The 17,043-nt window shown below is 60.1% G+C and overlaps 1 protein-coding gene across 3 annotated transcripts in view; it reads left to right on the top strand.

The window, feature by feature from the left end:
- The window catches only part of GRAMD4 (GRAM domain containing 4), a 101,317-nt gene extending 87,085 nt beyond the window's left edge, over nucleotides 1-14,232 (top strand). For all 3 annotated transcript variants that reach the window (XM_038007304.2, XM_073006582.1, XM_073006583.1), the window contains 10 exons: nucleotides 96-144; nucleotides 1,368-1,439; nucleotides 2,012-2,055; nucleotides 2,122-2,231; nucleotides 6,362-6,516; nucleotides 7,181-7,325; nucleotides 8,152-8,245; nucleotides 9,588-9,672; nucleotides 11,009-11,077; nucleotides 11,551-14,232. In XM_038007304.2, coding sequence (XP_037863232.1) covers nucleotides 96-144; nucleotides 1,368-1,439; nucleotides 2,012-2,055; nucleotides 2,122-2,231; nucleotides 6,362-6,516; nucleotides 7,181-7,325; nucleotides 8,152-8,245; nucleotides 9,588-9,672; nucleotides 11,009-11,077; nucleotides 11,551-11,655 — 928 coding nt within the window. In that variant the 3' untranslated portion in view covers nucleotides 11,656-14,232. The remainder of the gene's footprint in view (nucleotides 1-95; nucleotides 145-1,367; nucleotides 1,440-2,011; nucleotides 2,056-2,121; nucleotides 2,232-6,361; nucleotides 6,517-7,180; nucleotides 7,326-8,151; nucleotides 8,246-9,587; nucleotides 9,673-11,008; nucleotides 11,078-11,550) is intronic.
- Nucleotides 14,233-17,043: the final 2,811 nt, after the last annotated feature.

Genomic DNA, 17,043 nt, shown 5'->3' with positions numbered 1-17,043 from the left:
CCAAGGCCAGCTGGGCGTGTAGGGCTGGTGATTCGATGCCATCCCCTGACTCAGGTGGCACTGTTATAAAGGTATGTGTGTTTTTTGTTCACCAGGGGCTGGCGGATACAGTGGAGCATCGTGCCGGAAGTGTCTGAGCCCATGGTAGGTCCCTGGAGGGTGCACAGTCTCCTCCGACCATCTCCATCACACCAGGCCTCTCAGCCTGTGGGCACCTCTCGGGGAAGCCTCTGGATGAGGCCATGTGGTCATCCCCCGGGAGCCCTGCCCTGGCCCAAAGAGGAGGGGAGGAGGAGGCCAGCCCCTCCCTGACCCCAAGCCCTGGGCGGGTGCGTGCCCCGCCCCGCTTGCTAGGCCAGGCTTGGCTGTGCAGGAAGCAGACTGCCTGGCCCTGGCCTGTCCTAGCTGAGGCTTCCCAGCTCTAATGTGATGTGGCAGGCAGGGGACACTGAGGGACTTCTGTAGCCCCCGCAGCCTCCCCAGGTAGAGCGGTGAACAGCGGGCTGGACAAGCAGACCTGTTCCCATCTGAGATGCAAGAGCCCACCTCTCGGAGGTTGCAGCGAGCTGAGATCCCACCACCGCACTCCTGCCTGGGTGACAGAGCAAGACTCTGTCTCAAAAACCCAAAAAAACAACGACAAAACACCCACCTCTGGCCCACTGCCTGACTTTGTAAATACAGTTTTATTGGCCATAGACACACCCATTCACTTACACACCGCTGCGGCTGCTTTTGCACGACGGTTGAGTAGCCGACAGACCACATGGCCCTGGAAGCCAAAAATATTTACTACCTGGCCCTTTACAGAAGTTTGCTCTGGAGAGAGACCTCAGCCCATGGGGCAAGACCACTGGGCATGGGCAGAAGGGAGGCCTCGGTGCCTCCACGGGCCAGTTGGATATCTCAGTGCCTGTTTCTTACATGGAGCACCAGGGGTCAGAAGTGTCTGGAGGAGGCGGGCTGTTGCTTGCCCAGCACTGGGACCCGGGAGACCTTAGGAGGCTCTTAATGAATGAGAGACAAGCAGGACCAGGGCTCCCATTGGCTGGGCCTCAGTTTCCCTGCCTGTAAGTGAGGGAGGACAGCTGTGAAGGTGAACTGTGAGGCAGAGCCTCTGCTCAGCCATTGCAGGGGCAGCTCTGCGCCACTCCTGTTGTGCGCCCAGAGTGAGGGGCACAGGGTGAGATGTCACCATCAGCCCAGAGGGGTGTCCTGGTGCCAGGTCCCCAGGGGATGTCCCATCCCCTCTGGCTGTGTGGAGACAGCAGAGTTCCTGGGGCTGGGAGGGCTCCACACTGTTTTGTCAGTAGTTTTTGTGAACTGTTAAATTTCAGTGGAAAATTCTCTTTCCCCTTTGACTGAAGGAACCTCCAAAGGAAGACCTGACTGTGTCTGAGAAGTTCCAGCTGGTGCTGGACGTCGCTCAGAAAGCCCAGGTACTGCCATGGGCACCAGCCAGGGGTGTGTGTCTGCGTCGGCCACGGGCGCTGGCCAGGGGTGTCTCTGCCCCGGCCAGCGGTGTCTCTGCGCCAGGGATGTGCCTATGCTGGCCAGGGGTGTGTCTCTGCCGGCCTCAGCTGCTGCCCGGGGAGGTCCGTGCCTGACACTGCAGGCCCGGTTTGCCTGCTGTCAGCTGACCTGTAGTCACCCTGCCCTTGGTTGGCCATTACAGCAGCTCTGGTGGGTGGGGAAGGGGCCTCCTGATTCAGCCTCTGTGGATGGTGGGCCAGGGCCTGGGTGGAGCCCACCTCCGTTCCCTCAGGGGAGCCCCTGGCCGGGGTTGAGCGCCCCTGGAAAGGACTCAGGCCTGGGTCTGCTGTTGCTGTGAGCATGGTCACCTCTGCCCTAGACCAGAGCTGCGCCTTCCCCGGCCTCGGAGCAGCTGGGCAGGACCACAGGGCTCTGGGTGACCTCAGGGCTGCCCGACCTGGAGGCCCTCCTGGCGTCGCGGTGTGACTGACAGCCCAGGCGCGGGAGCTGCTGTAATTGCTGTTTCCCCTTCACGCAGAACCTTTTTGGCAAGATGGCTGACATCCTGGAGAAGATCAAGAAGTAAGTCCCGCTCCCCACCCCGGCCCGGCAGCGCCCGCCCGGCCTGAGCCTCCCATCTCCTTCCAGCTTGTTCATGTGGGTCCAGCCGGAGATCACACAGAAGCTGTATGTCGCGCTCTGGGCTGCCTTCCTGGCCTCCTGCTTCTTCCCCTACCGCCTGGTGGGGCTCGCCGTGGGTAAGGAGATACACCTGTGGCCTGTAGCTTCAGGAGGGGGACATAAGTGTCTGTGTGCCACCAGTGTCTGCCAGGTGTCTGCAAGAAGTGTTAAACTCACCTGGCGATCCTTCCTCTGCTTTTTGTCACAAAAGTTTCAATTTGGGAGAAGTGAAGCCCATCCGAGATCGAGGGACACGGTGATTGTTTCTTAAATCAAGAAACTCTCCGATTCCAAGACCCCCGTGTCTCCTGCCGAGTTGGAGGAGTTGGAAGACCTAAGACCCAGGAGAGCAGGCCCTGGGGGTGTCAGGGAGTTGCCCTGGGCAGGACACACCTCTAGGGGGCGCCCGTGGGCTCAGGGGTGACAGTCGCGGGGAGGCTGAGAGCCTGGTTTGATGTGCGGGGAGGTTGGTTGTAGCTGATGAGTTTGGTAACATCACATGAAGCCAAGGGTCACATCCACTAAAACACTCATCTCATCCACTAAAACACTCATCTGCAGAGCTGGCCGTGGGGAAGGAGGGCAGCTGGTGGCGAGGACCAGACTGTGCTGGGAGGTGGGTGGGGTGTGGCGGCCCCTCCTCACCCCGGGAGGCACTCGTCCACTGCTGCCCAGTGTGCTCTCTTCCCTCCTTTCTCTTTTCTTTTTTCTTGCTTCCCTCTTTTCTCTGTCTTTCTGTTTCTCTTTGTTTTTCTCTCTCTCTTTTTTTTTTTTTTTTTTTTTTTGAGACAGTGTCGCTCTGTTGCCCAGGCTGGAGTGCAGTGGCATGATCTTGGCTCACTGCAACCTCTGCCTCCTGGGTTCAAGTGATTCTCCTGCCTCAGCTTCCCAAGTAGCTGGGACTACAGGTGCCCACCACCACGCCCAGCTAATCTTTTTTGTATTTTTAGTAGAAACGGGGTTTCACCTTATTAGCCAGGCTGGTCTTGAACTCCTGACCTCAGGCGATCTGCCTCCCTCAGCCTCCCAAAGTGCTGGGATTATAGGCGTGAGCCACTGTGCCTGGTCTCCTTTCCCTTCCCTTTCCCCATCCCCTTTCTCTTCCCCTTCCCCTTCCCTCTCTTTTCCTCAATACCAGCGATCCAGTGTCTGACATGGGCCGCACACTGGCATGTGGGAGCGAGGCTGCCAGGGTCCTGTTCCTGAGGGGGCAGGTGGGCCCAAGCAGGACAGTGTGTGCGGTTGTGGAAGCTGGAAAGCCAGGGGTGGGGAGAGCTCCGTGCTGGAGTCGGGAGTCAGACCCTGGCCCCTCAGCAGTCTGGGCTTGGCATGCCACTTAGAGGAGCAGTGGGGGACTGTGTCTGTGTGGAAGAGGAGATGCCCCCACCACCCACCCCGCCACTCCTCCGCCACTTTTCTGAATGCCTTTGCCGTAACGCCAGCCTGACCCTAGTCCTGACCCAGCGTAACTGCTGGTGGGAGGACAGGCCTCTGGACGCAGCAGGGCTGAGCTCTCCAGCGACAGCTCATTGTGGCCATCAGGTGGCATCACGAGGAGTGGGCAGAGCCAGATTTGATCAGACCCTTCCCCTGACAATGCCCTGGAGCCCCTCTGGCTAGCACCCAGGACTCTAGGCTCCTGAGTGGGTAGGTGACCGCCGTGACCTCCTGTTGGACCCCTGGGCCTGGGTCCAGGTGCCGAGGCTCCAGAGCTGCAGTGCACTTGGAGCCCTGGGCAGCTCCGGGGCAGGCCGCCCTCCACGGGTAGCCTGGGGGTGTGCACCTGGGTCTTGGTGTACTGGATTTGCCCTGCTGTCCTTTTTTTTTGAGATGGAGTCTCACTCTGTCTCACCCGGCTGGAGTGCAGTGGCACGATCTCAGCTCACTACAACCTCTGTCCCCGGGGTTTAAGTGATTGTCCTGCCTCAGCCTTGGGAGTAGCTGCAATTACAGGGGCGCACCACCACACTCACCTAATTTTTGTATTTTTAATGGTTTCCCCATGTTGGCCAGGCTGGTCTCGAACCCCTGACCTCGTGATCCGCTCGCCTCGGCCTCCCAAAGTGCTGGGATTACAGGCGTGAGCCGCCCCACCCGGCCCCTGCTTTCCTTTTTTGTGACAACCAGTGTGGTTTGGGTTCTTGCAACCACACTGAGATCACCACTGCCACTGGGCAGCGCTGACCCTTCCAGATGTGGGCCAAGGTGGCATTCCTGGCTCCTCAGTGCCCACGTGTCCTTTTGCAGTGCTGACAAGAGCCCTCAGCTTAGAGGGGCAGAGGCTGCCTGCCCCAAGCAAGGATGGCCCCAGCTGGGACTTGGGCTCTCTTGAGCTGAGCTGTCCCTCACGGGTCGGGCACCACGTGGAGGGAGACTGGGGAGCTCAGTCCAGTCAGCCAAGAGGGTGGTTCTGGCCCTGCCCCTCCCTACACCTAGCACCTTTCAAGAATCAACAAGTTGTCTGGGCGCAGTGGCTCATGCCTGTAGTCCCAGCACTTTGGGAGGCCGAGGCGGGTGAATCACTTGAGGTCAAGAATTTGAGACCAGCTCGGCCAACATGGTGAAACCGCGTCTCTATCAAAAATACAAAATTTTTAGCCGGGTGTGGTGGTAGGTGCCCAGCTACTTGAGAGACGGGCAGGAGAATTGCTTGAACCCGGGAGGTTGCAGTGAGCTGAGATCGAGCCACTGCACTCTAGCCTGGGCAACAGAGCAAAGACTCCATCTCAAAAAAAAAAAGAATCAACAAGTAGAGAACTGGGGTCAAAAAGTCTGACTTGATTGATGAATTTATGTGAAAATGTCCTACAAAGGCAAAAAACAAAACAAAGGCACGGTTTTATCAATCGCCTTACAGCACAGATAGTACATGGAACTCTGGCCTGGGGGCTGCTGCAGGGAGGACCTGCCACGTCTGGTCTGGTCTGGTGGGCCGGGCACTGTGGGCAGTGAGACAGCCCCCAGCACTGGGAGGGGCGCCTGGAGAGACCAGAACTCCTGACAGCTTTCGCTGCCCAGAGGGGTGCGTTGGGAGGTGTGTGGGGGCCGGCCCCACCTCCCATCCCTGCGTCTGTTGCCGGGTGGGGTCCTGGGGCGCAGCCAGGCCCTGTTCTTCTGAGGTCATGCTTTGTAGGGGGACTGACCATGATTGTGTCAGGTGGCAGTGCCCGGGAGAAAATGGAGCTGGCGGAGGGGAGCCTGTGAGGGCGTGGCTGGGAGCCACCTGAGCAGGTGGTTTTGGGAGGCCATCTGAGCAGGGCTGGGCCGGGCCTGGGGGGGCACCCAGGTGAAGGAGGGCAGGTGGGAGGGGGGTTGGGGACGGATTGCCATGGAGGCACCTCAGATTGGGTGCCTGGTGTGGGAAATTGGGGCAGAGGAGGCACAGTCCTGAAGTGTTTTAGGTGGGTTTAGAACTGCCTGGAGCTGGGTGGAGTTGGAGAGAGAAGTGAGGGGCATGGGATGGGGGAGTCCTAGCAGAGCTGAGGGGTCTTAGTGGGAGCGGGTGGGGCGCTGGCAGTGGGGCCCTCGCCTGGGGTGGAGACTGTGCAGCTGGAATGGGCCCCAGGGGAGCGAGGCTGGGGGTGTCCAGGGTGAGGACTGAGCGAGCCGCTGGACTCACATCCAGACTCAGGGTGGAGGGTGCCAATCTAGGAGGCGTGAGGTGCTGGACCGTCACCCTGAGTAGGTCTTAAGTGGGTCTTTAGTGGATCTGGCCTGTTTGGAGGGCAGAGCCACCAGTTTGCAGGTGGGCGGGATGGGGGTCAGGGAGGGCCTTGAAGGGATGCTGGGAACATTCCCTGAACTGCTGGGCAGGTGATGGTGCCCTTCAGTGCCATGTGGAAGGTGGGGAGGAGCCCACTGGGGAGGGGCATAGTCGTTGCGTGATTCTGGGGCGGGAAGGTGTGTGGTGTGCAGGGGAAGGCTGGCCATAGGTCTGAACGTGCAGTGCGCGGCCCTCGCCTGTGGTTGAGGCTGCAGCTGGATGGGGCCCCAGGGGAGTGAGGTTGGGGCCGTCCAGGGTGAGGACTGAGCGAGCAGCCGGACTCTCACATCCAGGCTCAGAGCGGAGGGTGCCAATCTGGGAGGCGGGAGGTGGTGGAACCATCACCCTGAGTAGACTGGCACAGCTGCAGGCCTCTGGATGGAGCGGGCTGTGTCCCCTGCCCTCAGGGGTCTGTGTTGAACAGCCTGTGTCCCCTGCTGTCAGGACTCTATGCTGGTATCAAGTTCTTCCTCATCGATTTCATCTTTAAACGCTGCCCGAGGCTGCGTGCCAAGTACGACACGCCCTATATCATCTGGAGGAGCCTCCCCACCGACCCGCAGCTCAAGGAGCGCTCCAGTGCTGCCATCTCGCGCAGGGTGAGCCCGGCCCCCAGCTGCGGGGGTAGCAGGATAGGGGGCCACGAAGCCGGACATCCCCAGGCCGACAGTGCTGTGTTCACCTCCGGCTCATTTAGAGGCTGTTTATTCAATTTTATGGAGTCCTTAAAATGTGAGGGTTTTTCTTTCCCGTTATCACTGCGGTTTCTGAGGCCCCTCCAGCCCCTCCCAAGCCCAAGGCAACACTTGGGGACTGGCCATGATGACTGAGAGCCAGCGGGCCTGGGAGTGGCCCCTCCATGGGGACGCCCGGCCCCTGCCATCCCTGACAGGTGAGGCTCTGGCACTGAGATCAGGCAGCTTGAGAAGGGCCCCCTTGGAGCCACAGGCTGGCCCTGGGCCATGTTTCATTCAGTCACAGGCCCTCCAGATGTCCAGCACGGTGGCCCAGCCAGGACTGTGGGGAATGAGTGGGCCTCGGTGCTCTTCTCCCGGTGTTTCAGATGAGTCGGGAGGGTTACTGGGCTCTCCCCGCTGAAGTGAGGTGGCCCTGCCTGGAAGGAGCCGCGCTGGGCCAGAAGGGGCCTGGGGAATGTCTTCCCGAATTCGGATTCCAGCTTGTGGGGGTGTGCGTGCGGCCAGCGCATCTGGGTGCTGCGGGCGTGGGCAGTGGGCCTGACCTCGCGCTGTTTGCCATTGGCAGCTGCAGACGACCTCCTCACGGAGCTATGTGCCCAGCGCACCGGCCGGCCTGGGTAAAGAGGAGGACGCCGGCCGCTTCCACAGCACCAAGAAGGGCAATTTCCACGAAATCTTCAACCTGACAGAAAACGAGCGTCCGCTGGCGGGTATGTGTGCCGTGAGCCTGAGGCCAGGCCGAGCACAGGCACAGACTGAAGGCCTGTTGGGGGTGCTGTGGGTACAGGACGGGGCTGCCCTATGACAGGCCAGAGGAGCCCTCGGGATGGCGTTCACATCCACTGCCCCAGGACCCCAGGAGGCAGTGCAGGAGCCGGGGGTCATGAGGACTCTGTGGCTCCAGGGGAGGAGGGCGTGTCCGTGGGGAGAGCCACCCACGCTGTAGCACTCCCCTGAGAGCAGGCATGCAGGTGGCCCGCTGGGGACAGACTCCAGGGCGAGGCGTCAGGGCCGGCAGGGCGCTGGCAGAGGGTCTGCTCCTGGTTCCATCGTGTCTGGAGAAACAAGAGCCGCCAAGGGAGAGGTGACGCAGGAGCCTGGGGACATGTCACCCTTCCTGGGGACAGGTCAGCCTTCCCAAAGGGACCTCCTGTTAAACCAGGCAGCCCGAGGTGTGTGCTGAGCGACTGCAGAGGCAGCTGCGGAGAACTGAGTTTCGTCCTCTGCTGAGCCCTGGTGCTGCCGGTCTTCGTGGAGGTGGCATCCTGGCCACACTGTCACTTCTGTTGCTCCCTGCTCTGCCTGGCTGCTTTCACTTTAAAAACGCTGCCAGTGCCTGGTGAAGAGGAAGCATCTGTTTTTCACCCTCCGCGGCCGCCTCACTCTTGCCGGCGCGCCTTCCTCTCACCGTGGGGGTGACGTGAGCGCGGTGGGTGGATGTCAGGATCTGAGAGTCAGGACTCCTGGGTCCCAGCGTCAGGTCAGAGGCTGGCTATTTCCAGTGGAAGGCGTGACGGGCGGGCCTTCTCCCCTTAGTGTGCGAGAACGGCTGGCGCTGCTGCCTCATCAACAGGGACCGGAAGATGCCCACGGATTACATCAGGAACGGGGTGCTCTACGTCACAGAGAAGTGAGTGTGGCCGTGGGGCCCCGTGTGGCTGCAGGGGAGGGGACACAGGAGGGGTTGCCTGGGCTCTGGGATGGCGCGGCTGGCCCAGTGCAGGTTTTCCCGAGTGGCGGCCCTGGCCTCTCCCACGCTCCACTCTTGCCGACTGTCTGGGATCCCAGGGGAAAAGTGTCGCCTCCAAGCCGGACGTGTCCTGTGCCGCACTGCTGTCCTCTCTCAGGCCGGCAGGGATGCTGTCTCCTCTGGGGCCCAAGCAGTTCATGGAGACCAGGGGCAGAGTCTCCCAAGGAGGGGACCGAGGCCCGTAGCTAGTACTGAGGCTCTGGGTCCTTGTTGCTGTCTGAGACACAGTAGCCAAAAGAGGACTTTGACTCTTCTCTTGCTACACTCCAAACCCCTGAAACCCCAGATGTGGGAGTGCGAGAGCTGGCCTGGGGATGGGATCTATTCTTGGTCTTGCCTGACCCTCGGCCACACTGTCCCCCACACCTGTAGCAGTGGCCAAGGCCCTGCCTCCCCTCTGCTTCTTGCAGAGGAGGTGACCTGGACACTCCCAGCTAGGACTCTGGGATGCCCGTGTCGCTCGCTGGGGGAATAGGAATCTCATTCCCAGCGTCCTGGGAACGGCAATCTTAGGTTTCACACAGAGCAGTGGCTGTGAGTCTCTCACAAAGCAGTGGCCGTGAATGTCTCACAGAGCAGTGGCCACGAGTGTGTCACACAGAGCGGTGGCCACGAGTGTCTCACACAGAGCAGTGGCCACGAGTGTGTCACACAGAGCGGTGGCCACGAGTGTCTCACACAGAGCAGTGGCCGTGTGTCTCAGAGCGGTGGCCGTGTGTCACACAGAGCAGTGGCCTTGAGTGTCTCACACAGAACGGTGTCCTTGAGTGTCACACACAGAATGGTGGCCGTGTCTCAGAGTGGTGACCTTGAGTGTCTCAGCGGTGTCCACGAGTGTGTCACACAGAGCAGTGGCCGGGGGGCCATGAGTGTCTCACACAGAGCGGTGGCCACGAGTGTCTCAGAGTGGTGGCCGTGTGTGTGTCTCACAGAGCGGTGGCCGTGTCTTACACAGAGCAGTGGCCATGAGTGTCTCACACAGAGCGGTGGCCGTGAGTGTCTCACACAGAGCGGTGGCCGTGAGTGTCACAGAGCGGTGGCCATGAGTGTGTCTCACAGAGCGGTGGCCGTGTGTGTGTCACACATGCTGTGTCTGGTGGGGAGGGAGCGTCTCTGTTCATCCCACTGGGGCTGAGGGGCCCCAGCCGCGGGAGCCCCCCACCTGGTGGGAGCACGCTCTGGTTCAAGAGCCAGGCGACGCCTCTGTCCGTTTCCCTTCCAGTTACTTGTGCTTCGAAAGCTCCAAATCCGGGTCCTCAAAGAGGAACAAAGTCATTAAGCTGGTGGACATCACGGACATCCAGAAGGTTGGTGAACCCTCCCACCCCCACCAACCCCTGTGTTTTCTTCGTCACCTGACAGCAGCTGGCGAGGCTTTCCATGTAGACCTCTGCCAGCCTTTGTCAGCATCTGGACACCGTGGCCACGCTGGCCGGCCATGGTCCATGTCCTTGACTTGAGTCCCCGCATCGCTGTGGGTCAGCGCCTGCCCTGGGTCCACTTGCCTGGACCTGTGTCTCAAAGTGGAGGGGCGGCCGGGCACGGTGGCTCAAGCCTGTAATCCCAGCACTTTGGGAGGCCGAGACGGGCGGATCACGAGGTCAGGAGATCGAGACCATCCTGGCTAACACAGTGAAACCCCGTCTCTACTAAAAAGTACAAAAAAAAAAACTAGCCGGGCGAGGTGGCGGGCGCCTGTAGTCCCAGTTACTTGGGAGGCTGAGGCAGGAGAATGGCATAAACCCGGGAGGCGGAGCTTGCAGTGAGCTGAGATCCGGCCACTGCACTCCAGCCTGGGCGACAGAGCAAGACTCCGTCTCAAAAAAAACAAAAAAAAAGTGGAGGGGCTGGGTTGGAGCCCATGAGGTCAGGCGCCCACACCCTGCTCCAGCTACTGTGTTCCCCCCCCGCTCGTATCTGGGACCCTCCCCACGAAGAAAAGCACAGGGGCCCTGAGCTCTTGCCTCGGACGCAGGTTTTCAATTGAGAGCTCAGATGATCGCACCCGCTCTGGGCATTTTCTCAGCATTTGACCGTCACATGGAATGAGTAGGTGGGCGTGGCCACAGGTGCCTGTGGTCCCTTGTTCTCTGGGACAGGGGAGGCTCAGTGAGGCACTGGCAGGCACCCTCGGCCAGGGTGGTCAGGGCCCGCAGCTCCCTCCCAGCTCCGAGCGTCCTGGGCGTGTCTGCACTGGCACGGGGGCACTCTCACCCCATGGCAGTTGTGGGTGATCTCTCCCATCTGGCTCTGGAAAAAAGTGTGCAGTCAGGTGACCAGAAGGGGTGAGTTCAGGGCTGGGGTCCTTTCAGCCTGCCTCTTGGGTTTGGCAGTGCTGACAGATGGCCCTCTGGTGCCAGGCCCTGAGAGCGAGTTCTGGGGCCCAGTGCCCACCGTCAGCCTCCTCGGGCCTGCTTGTCTCCGACCTTCCTCAGGCCAGCTGCCCGGCGATCTGGGATGGGGTGAGACAGACCCTTTCCAGGTCTGGGGTCTTGGCCACAAAGTGAGGAGGTGCCCACAGGTCCTACCCTCTGTTGCTCGGAAGTCCTGGGTGCCCGTGGGCCCTGCTGCCTGTATGCCCAGTGGAGGAGGATGCCCTGGGCCTGCGGAGGCCTGTGGTGACAGCCACACTTGCCCTTTCAGTACAAGGTCCTGTCTGTCCTTCCGGGCTCAGGCATGGGGATCGCCGTGTCAACGCCGTCCACTCAGAAAGTAAGTGCCGGGAGGGGGCCGCCTGGGGTCAGTGTGGGCATGGGGGCCTGGCTCCGGGCAACCCTGGGACCAGCGTGGGGCAGGCAGCCAGAGGTTCGTTTGGGCAGCGGGGTCAGAAAACCACCCCTCCCTCGCAGCGGCCGGAGCCTGGGGCTGCGTCCAGGTTGAGCTGGAAATCTTGCTGGGGCCATCAAGTCATGGGACAGACAGGGATGCTGGGCATGGGGGGCCCCCGACTCAGAGACTCAGGAGGAGAGAGGCACGGGGCTGAAGCCTGGCTCTCCCCTGTCTCTTGGCTCTGTTCCCCTGAAGGCTGGAGCCTGGCTCCAGGTAGTGGGGGGACACCTGTCCTTTGCACCCAGACCCATGTGACTGCGTGCTGGCCTGGGACTGGTCTCGGACTTCGTCTTGGTCCTGGTCCTAGCGCCAGCCTGGCTGTGCCATGCTCACTGGTGGCATTTCTTCCCTGCCAGCCGCTCGTGTTTGGTGCCATGGTGCACAGGGATGAGGCCTTCGAGACCATTCTCAGCCAGTACATCAAGATCACCTCAGCAGCAGCGTCTGGCGGGGACAGCTAGTATTAACTTGCCTGGGACGTTGCTGGAATTTTTTTTTTTTTTTTTTTTTTTTTTAAACAATTTGGTAGTGGAAGCAATTGGACATCCTCATGAGCTTTTGCAATAATTCTCCTGGACCTGCGGTTCTATTGTGTTGGCCTCTGCGTTTTATCGACCACGAAGGGGCCAGGGCTCACAGGGCTGGGGGCGCGTCTCTCCCGCAGGGCGTGTCAGGCGCCTCTGAGGGCCACCTGCAGACTGGGGGAGGGGCAGAGGCCCTCGGGGGCCCGTGGAGAGGACGCACAGGACCCCCGGCCCCGCCCTTCTCCGTGCCAGCCTGGGCAGGGAAACCTCTCGCAACCTTGTGTCCCGCTCTCCAGAGGCCGCAAGTTCGTCCACCACCAAAGCCATAGCTGAAGAGTGTGGGGCCCTTCCTCCAGGGGACAGAAAGATGTCATCAAGGAAGGACATGGGTGCCTTTCTCCAACCACCGAGAAGCAGGCCTGGCAGTCCTCCTTCCTCTTACATGAGGCCCTCTTGAGGCATTTGTCCTTGACGCCGGGCTGGAGCCGGGAGCCCGTCCCTGTCCCTGCCTGTGCTCCACGGGAGCAGGGAGGGTGAGAAGGACCCACCCCACGCCTGCCCTCAGTGTCTTTGGTGGCGCCTTCCTTGCCGGCCTCCAGGGCGCTCAGCACCGCGTCCGTAAGGACCCGCCCGCCGCTCTCAGCCTGACACGCCAGCCAGGAGGTCTGTAGTCGGTGGCCAGTAAGGGCCCGGGATGGTGCAGGTAAAAGCACATCTTTCTCACACCTTGCTCTTTGGAAGGCCCAGGAGAACATCTGTGAAGGCCGTTGGAGGTGCTCTGGGCACTGTGGCATGTCTGGCACGTGGTCTCCAGGCTGCAGTTGCCCAGGTTGGTTGGGGAAGGGAGTGGGCAGGAGTGTGCCGGGTCCATGGTGGCCCAGGCTGCAGCCGCCTTTGGGCCATGCCAGAGGCTTTCTGGCAGCTTCAGGAAACAACCGTGAGCCGAGCCCAGAGGCTCGGGCCTGCCCTGCCTGCAGCCGCCATGTGACAGTGTTCCCTTGCCTGCGTGCCTAGCAAGTGCCAGTCCCGGCACAGACCCTCCCATCCCCTGCCCTGCCCCAGGGAAGCCTGGGCTTCCCGGGAACAAGGTGGCATTTGTGGAGGGAGCGCCCGCAGGCCTGTTTGCTGGGGCCACCTGCACTGGCGAAGGGAGGGAAAGGCGGCCTGGGCCTCCTGGAAGGAGGTGGCCGCCCCGCGGGCCTGAGCGTCTGCTGGGGCAGCTCCCTCAGCCCCCTCAGCCTGTCCTGAGTCCCTTGGGTGTCGTTGAGATTGTTGTTTTTTGAAGAAACAGAAGATTATATTTTTTACAGAGAGCAAGCTGTTTTTCTTATTTTTGTATCATTTTTCAGATGTAATTTTTACCTTTGCTCCGATCCTCATTTGCTGGTGTGGGTGAGGGATCCGGCGGCACGGGCTGGTTTCACCCCCTTCACGAGGGGCTGCAGGGTCACACGCTGGTGCCGGGGGTGCTTTGGGGGGAGCCGCGCCGATCGCCAGATTAAGCACATGTCCCATCCCGGGCGGTGGAGCGGAGCTCTCTTGGCTCTGGGCTGCGTGGACGTCGGCGGCAGGATGACCGCACGGCGGCCTTTCCCGAATGGGGCAGAACCTGCTCTGAGCCGGGGGTCTGGCCCTGTAGGGGACCAGCTGTCTTGGTGCACCAGGGGCAGGGGACACGCCCCAGTGAACACCCCCTCGGTGCCTGGGGCAAGACAGGGCGGGCACCGACCCACCCCAGGGATGGCTGCAGAGGCCCTGCCCACAGACCATGGTCACCCCTCTCTCCCCAGGGCCCGGCCGTCCCCAAGCGTGGGTCCGGGGCCTCGGGGCCAGTGAGCGCCTCTTCTCAGGTGCTGGGATTCGGTCCCCAAACACAGCGGAAGGGGTCCCTGGGGCAGATGAGGCTTCTTTACCAGAGTCGGGTGGTTTAGTTCGAGTCCCTTTTGTGGAGAAAGGGAGATGAAAACTGACCACGTGCCAGGTGTGGCCGCAGCCCCCAAGGGAGGGCCGCGTTTGGGGAGCAGGGGGAGGGGGAGGGCCACCAGGTTGGCTCCGCTGCCAGCACAGGCCCCTCCTGGAAGTCCTCCGGAGCGGGGCACAGACTGGCACAGCCCCTCCTGGAAGTCCTCCAGAGCGGAGCGCAGACCGGCATAGGCTCCTTCCTGGAAGTCCTCGGGAGCGGAGCGCAGACCGGCACAGGCTCTGGGCTCCCCATGGAGAGAAGCTGTAGTTTTTACCAAATTGTGTACATCTGGGCAGATGTTTAATTTCTATGACTAATCCCTGAACTAGATGAATGTTAAATTTTTTATGTCTGAAGCCTGAGTCTATTTTGGATCTGTAAATAATCATTGCCAGTGTGACTTTTGTTCAACAAAAGGATTGTACTGTATTAAGAACTGATGAAAAAAATTCTCCCGTAACATTTTTTTAAGAAAACTTTGTTTGTTTAAAGAAAAAGTCTTGTATAAATTATAATTTTTATTTAAATAAACCTAAAATGCTTTGTGCTAAGGCTCAGGGCTGTCTGCCTCCTTGGCAGGGCCACACGCATTGCAGGTGGCCTGAGCCACCTGGGCCACCAACCCCAGGCCCTCAGTGCCTGCTGCTCCCTGGGGCCCCACGGCTGCTGAGGGCAGGGCGTTCGGGTACTGATGCAGCCTGAGTGACGGCTGTGGGGTGAGGTGGGGCTGAGAAGCAGTCCTGTTGGATGTGGGCATTGGAGGCTGGGAGCAGGAGGCAGGGCCTGAGTTCCAGAAAACAGGAGGCCAGGTGGCGAGGGACGCGGCCTGCAAGGAGGGTACCCAGGGCTGGCACAGGACGAAGTGGGGGAGGGGGAGGCAGGCAGCGCCTTGGGGTCAGGGTGCGTGTGGGCTTTGGCCCCTCTCCACTGTGGTGTCCTGGCTGCCTGGGGGTCCTGGACAGAGGGGTTTCCAGCAACACTTGGGGCTTGGTGCATCCGGATGCTGATACCAGACACAGAAGGGTACAAGGACCTGTCTGGCTTTTGAAACCCCTGCAGTTGGGCATAGGCCTGTGCCAGGTGCACCTGGTGCTGCCCAGCCTCCTGCACCTCAAGCCCACAGGAGCCCCCTAGGAGGCAGAGCCCTCCCCAGGTTACACAGCAAGGGAGCTGGAGCCAGGAGGAAACCAGGTTTCGTGGGCCACGCCATCCTAAGGGGCACAGCTTCAGAAAGTAGGACATATGCATGCTCCATTGACATAGCCAGCCAGCCACTGATCCATCCATACATCCACTGATCCATCCATCTGTCCGTCCATCCGTCCATCCGTCCGTCTGTCCATTCATCCATCTGTCCACCCACCCATTCATCCATCCATCCATCCATCCATCCACTCATCCACCTACCCATCCATCCGTCCATCCACCCACCCACCCACCTATCCATCCACCTATCCATCCATCCACTCCCCATTCATCCATCCATCCACCCACCCATTCATCCATCCATCCACTCATCCACCCACCCATCCATCCGTCCATCCACCCATCCACCCACCCACCTATCCATCCATCCATCCACCCCCCATTCATCCATCCATCCACCCATCCATTCATCCATCCACCCCCCATTCATCCATCCATTCATCCATCCATCCATCCACCCACCCACCTGTCTGTCCGTCTGTCCTTCCATCCATCCACCCATCCATTCATCCATCCATCCACCCACCCACCTATCCATACACCTACCCACCCATCCATCTATCATCCATCCATCATCCTTCCAGCCATCCATTCATCCATCCATCCATCTATCCACCCACCCACCTGTCCGTCCGTCCATCCATCCACCCATCCATTCACCCACCCACCTATCCATACACCTACCTACCCATCCATCTATCCATCCATCATCCATCCATCCATCCATCTATCCACCCACCCACCGACCCATTTACCCACCAGCCAGCCAGCCATGCATAGCAGGCCCTGTCCTTGGTGCTGGGACACAGCAGTGATGGGCTAGGAACCTGCCAAACACACCCTCACATTCTTCCCAAGAACACATCCATCCTGTGGTACCCACCGACCTCTTCCACCCACCCCTCTGTCCTCTTTGCAACAGGGCCTCCCCGCGCTTGCTTCTAACTCGGAACAAGGCTCAGACCTACCTAACCCGTGGCAGCCCACACTGACCCCTCCATGCAGATGGGGCAGTGCGGGCCCATGGCGGGTGTCACGGGAGCTGGGCCATGGAGGAGGCGGAGGGGCCTCCCAGGGGCTTCTGAGTGCTCAGTAAGGCCAACCTTGTGGGAGACCACCCACCCTCGGCCCACAGACTCTATGCCTAAAACCGACAGCTTGCCTGTTTTGCATATATTTCATCATTTAATGTCAATAAAGGTGCCTATATATACCTCTGTCACCATTCACGGGTGATTGTGATAACTATTTCAGTACGGTTGGTTTCATTGGCAATCCTACGTGTTTTAATGCATGAGTTTTACATTGCTCGGGGCATCTCTTGGCTGTACCTAGCTACCAGAGGGGCCGTGGAACGAAGAAAAGGTCACAAACCTGTGGGGCAGGCCTGGTGCTCTCTAGGACTTTTATTCTGGGGGTGACGGGGTGCTGCAGAGCTTCCAGCAGAAGCTGGCACTCTGGCTGCCAATCAGAAGAGGGGTCACCCAGGGTGGGGGTGTGTCAGGGAGAATCCAGAGGGGAATGAAATTGTTAATGATTTTATTATTGAACCAGGGGTTCTCTTCATAGGTACTTGCTATGTGTTTTTAAATATTTAGTGGATGAATGTAATGAATGAATGAGTAAATCAATCAGAAAGGACCACACGTGGACCAAAGTGAGCGACGCTGGCAGCCCAGGGTTGTGGTCCATTCTGCTCGCCCTGCAGAACGTCAGGATGCAGCACTCCATGGGCTTATGAGCTCTAGCAGCGGTTGGAGGACAGGGTTGGCCAGAGACTACAGGAGCCACAGACTAAGGGCACAGCCAAGGAAGGACCCCAAGACCCCATCGTGTATGGGCGTGAGCTGGGAAAGCCACCTGGGGAAAGGACTGTACGCTGCAGCTGCCCGGCGCTGCTGAAATCCGAAATCTGCCCTCAAAACCCCTGGAACCAGGAAGCCCAGCTCTGCCGTCCTCCAGGGGCCCTCGGGTCCATGTCAGCTGGAAGGGAGACACCTGGGATCACAGAGGGGCAGTGGGGTGGGGCCAGAGCCAAGAGGCAGTGATGGACAGCTGACCGCCTCCCTCAGACAGGAGCTGGCCCAGGCCCCTGCCATCATCTCTGCTCAACTCGGTACCAGATGTCACAGCTGGCATTGCAAGCGAGGGGAAAT

Source organism: Chlorocebus sabaeus, chromosome 19 (genome assembly GCF_047675955.1).
Source record: "Chlorocebus sabaeus isolate Y175 chromosome 19, mChlSab1.0.hap1, whole genome shotgun sequence".
NCBI lineage: Eukaryota > Metazoa > Chordata > Mammalia > Primates > Cercopithecidae > Chlorocebus > Chlorocebus sabaeus.
The sequence above is the reverse complement of the archived record's forward strand: the minus strand, read 5'-3'. Positions and strand labels throughout refer to the sequence as shown.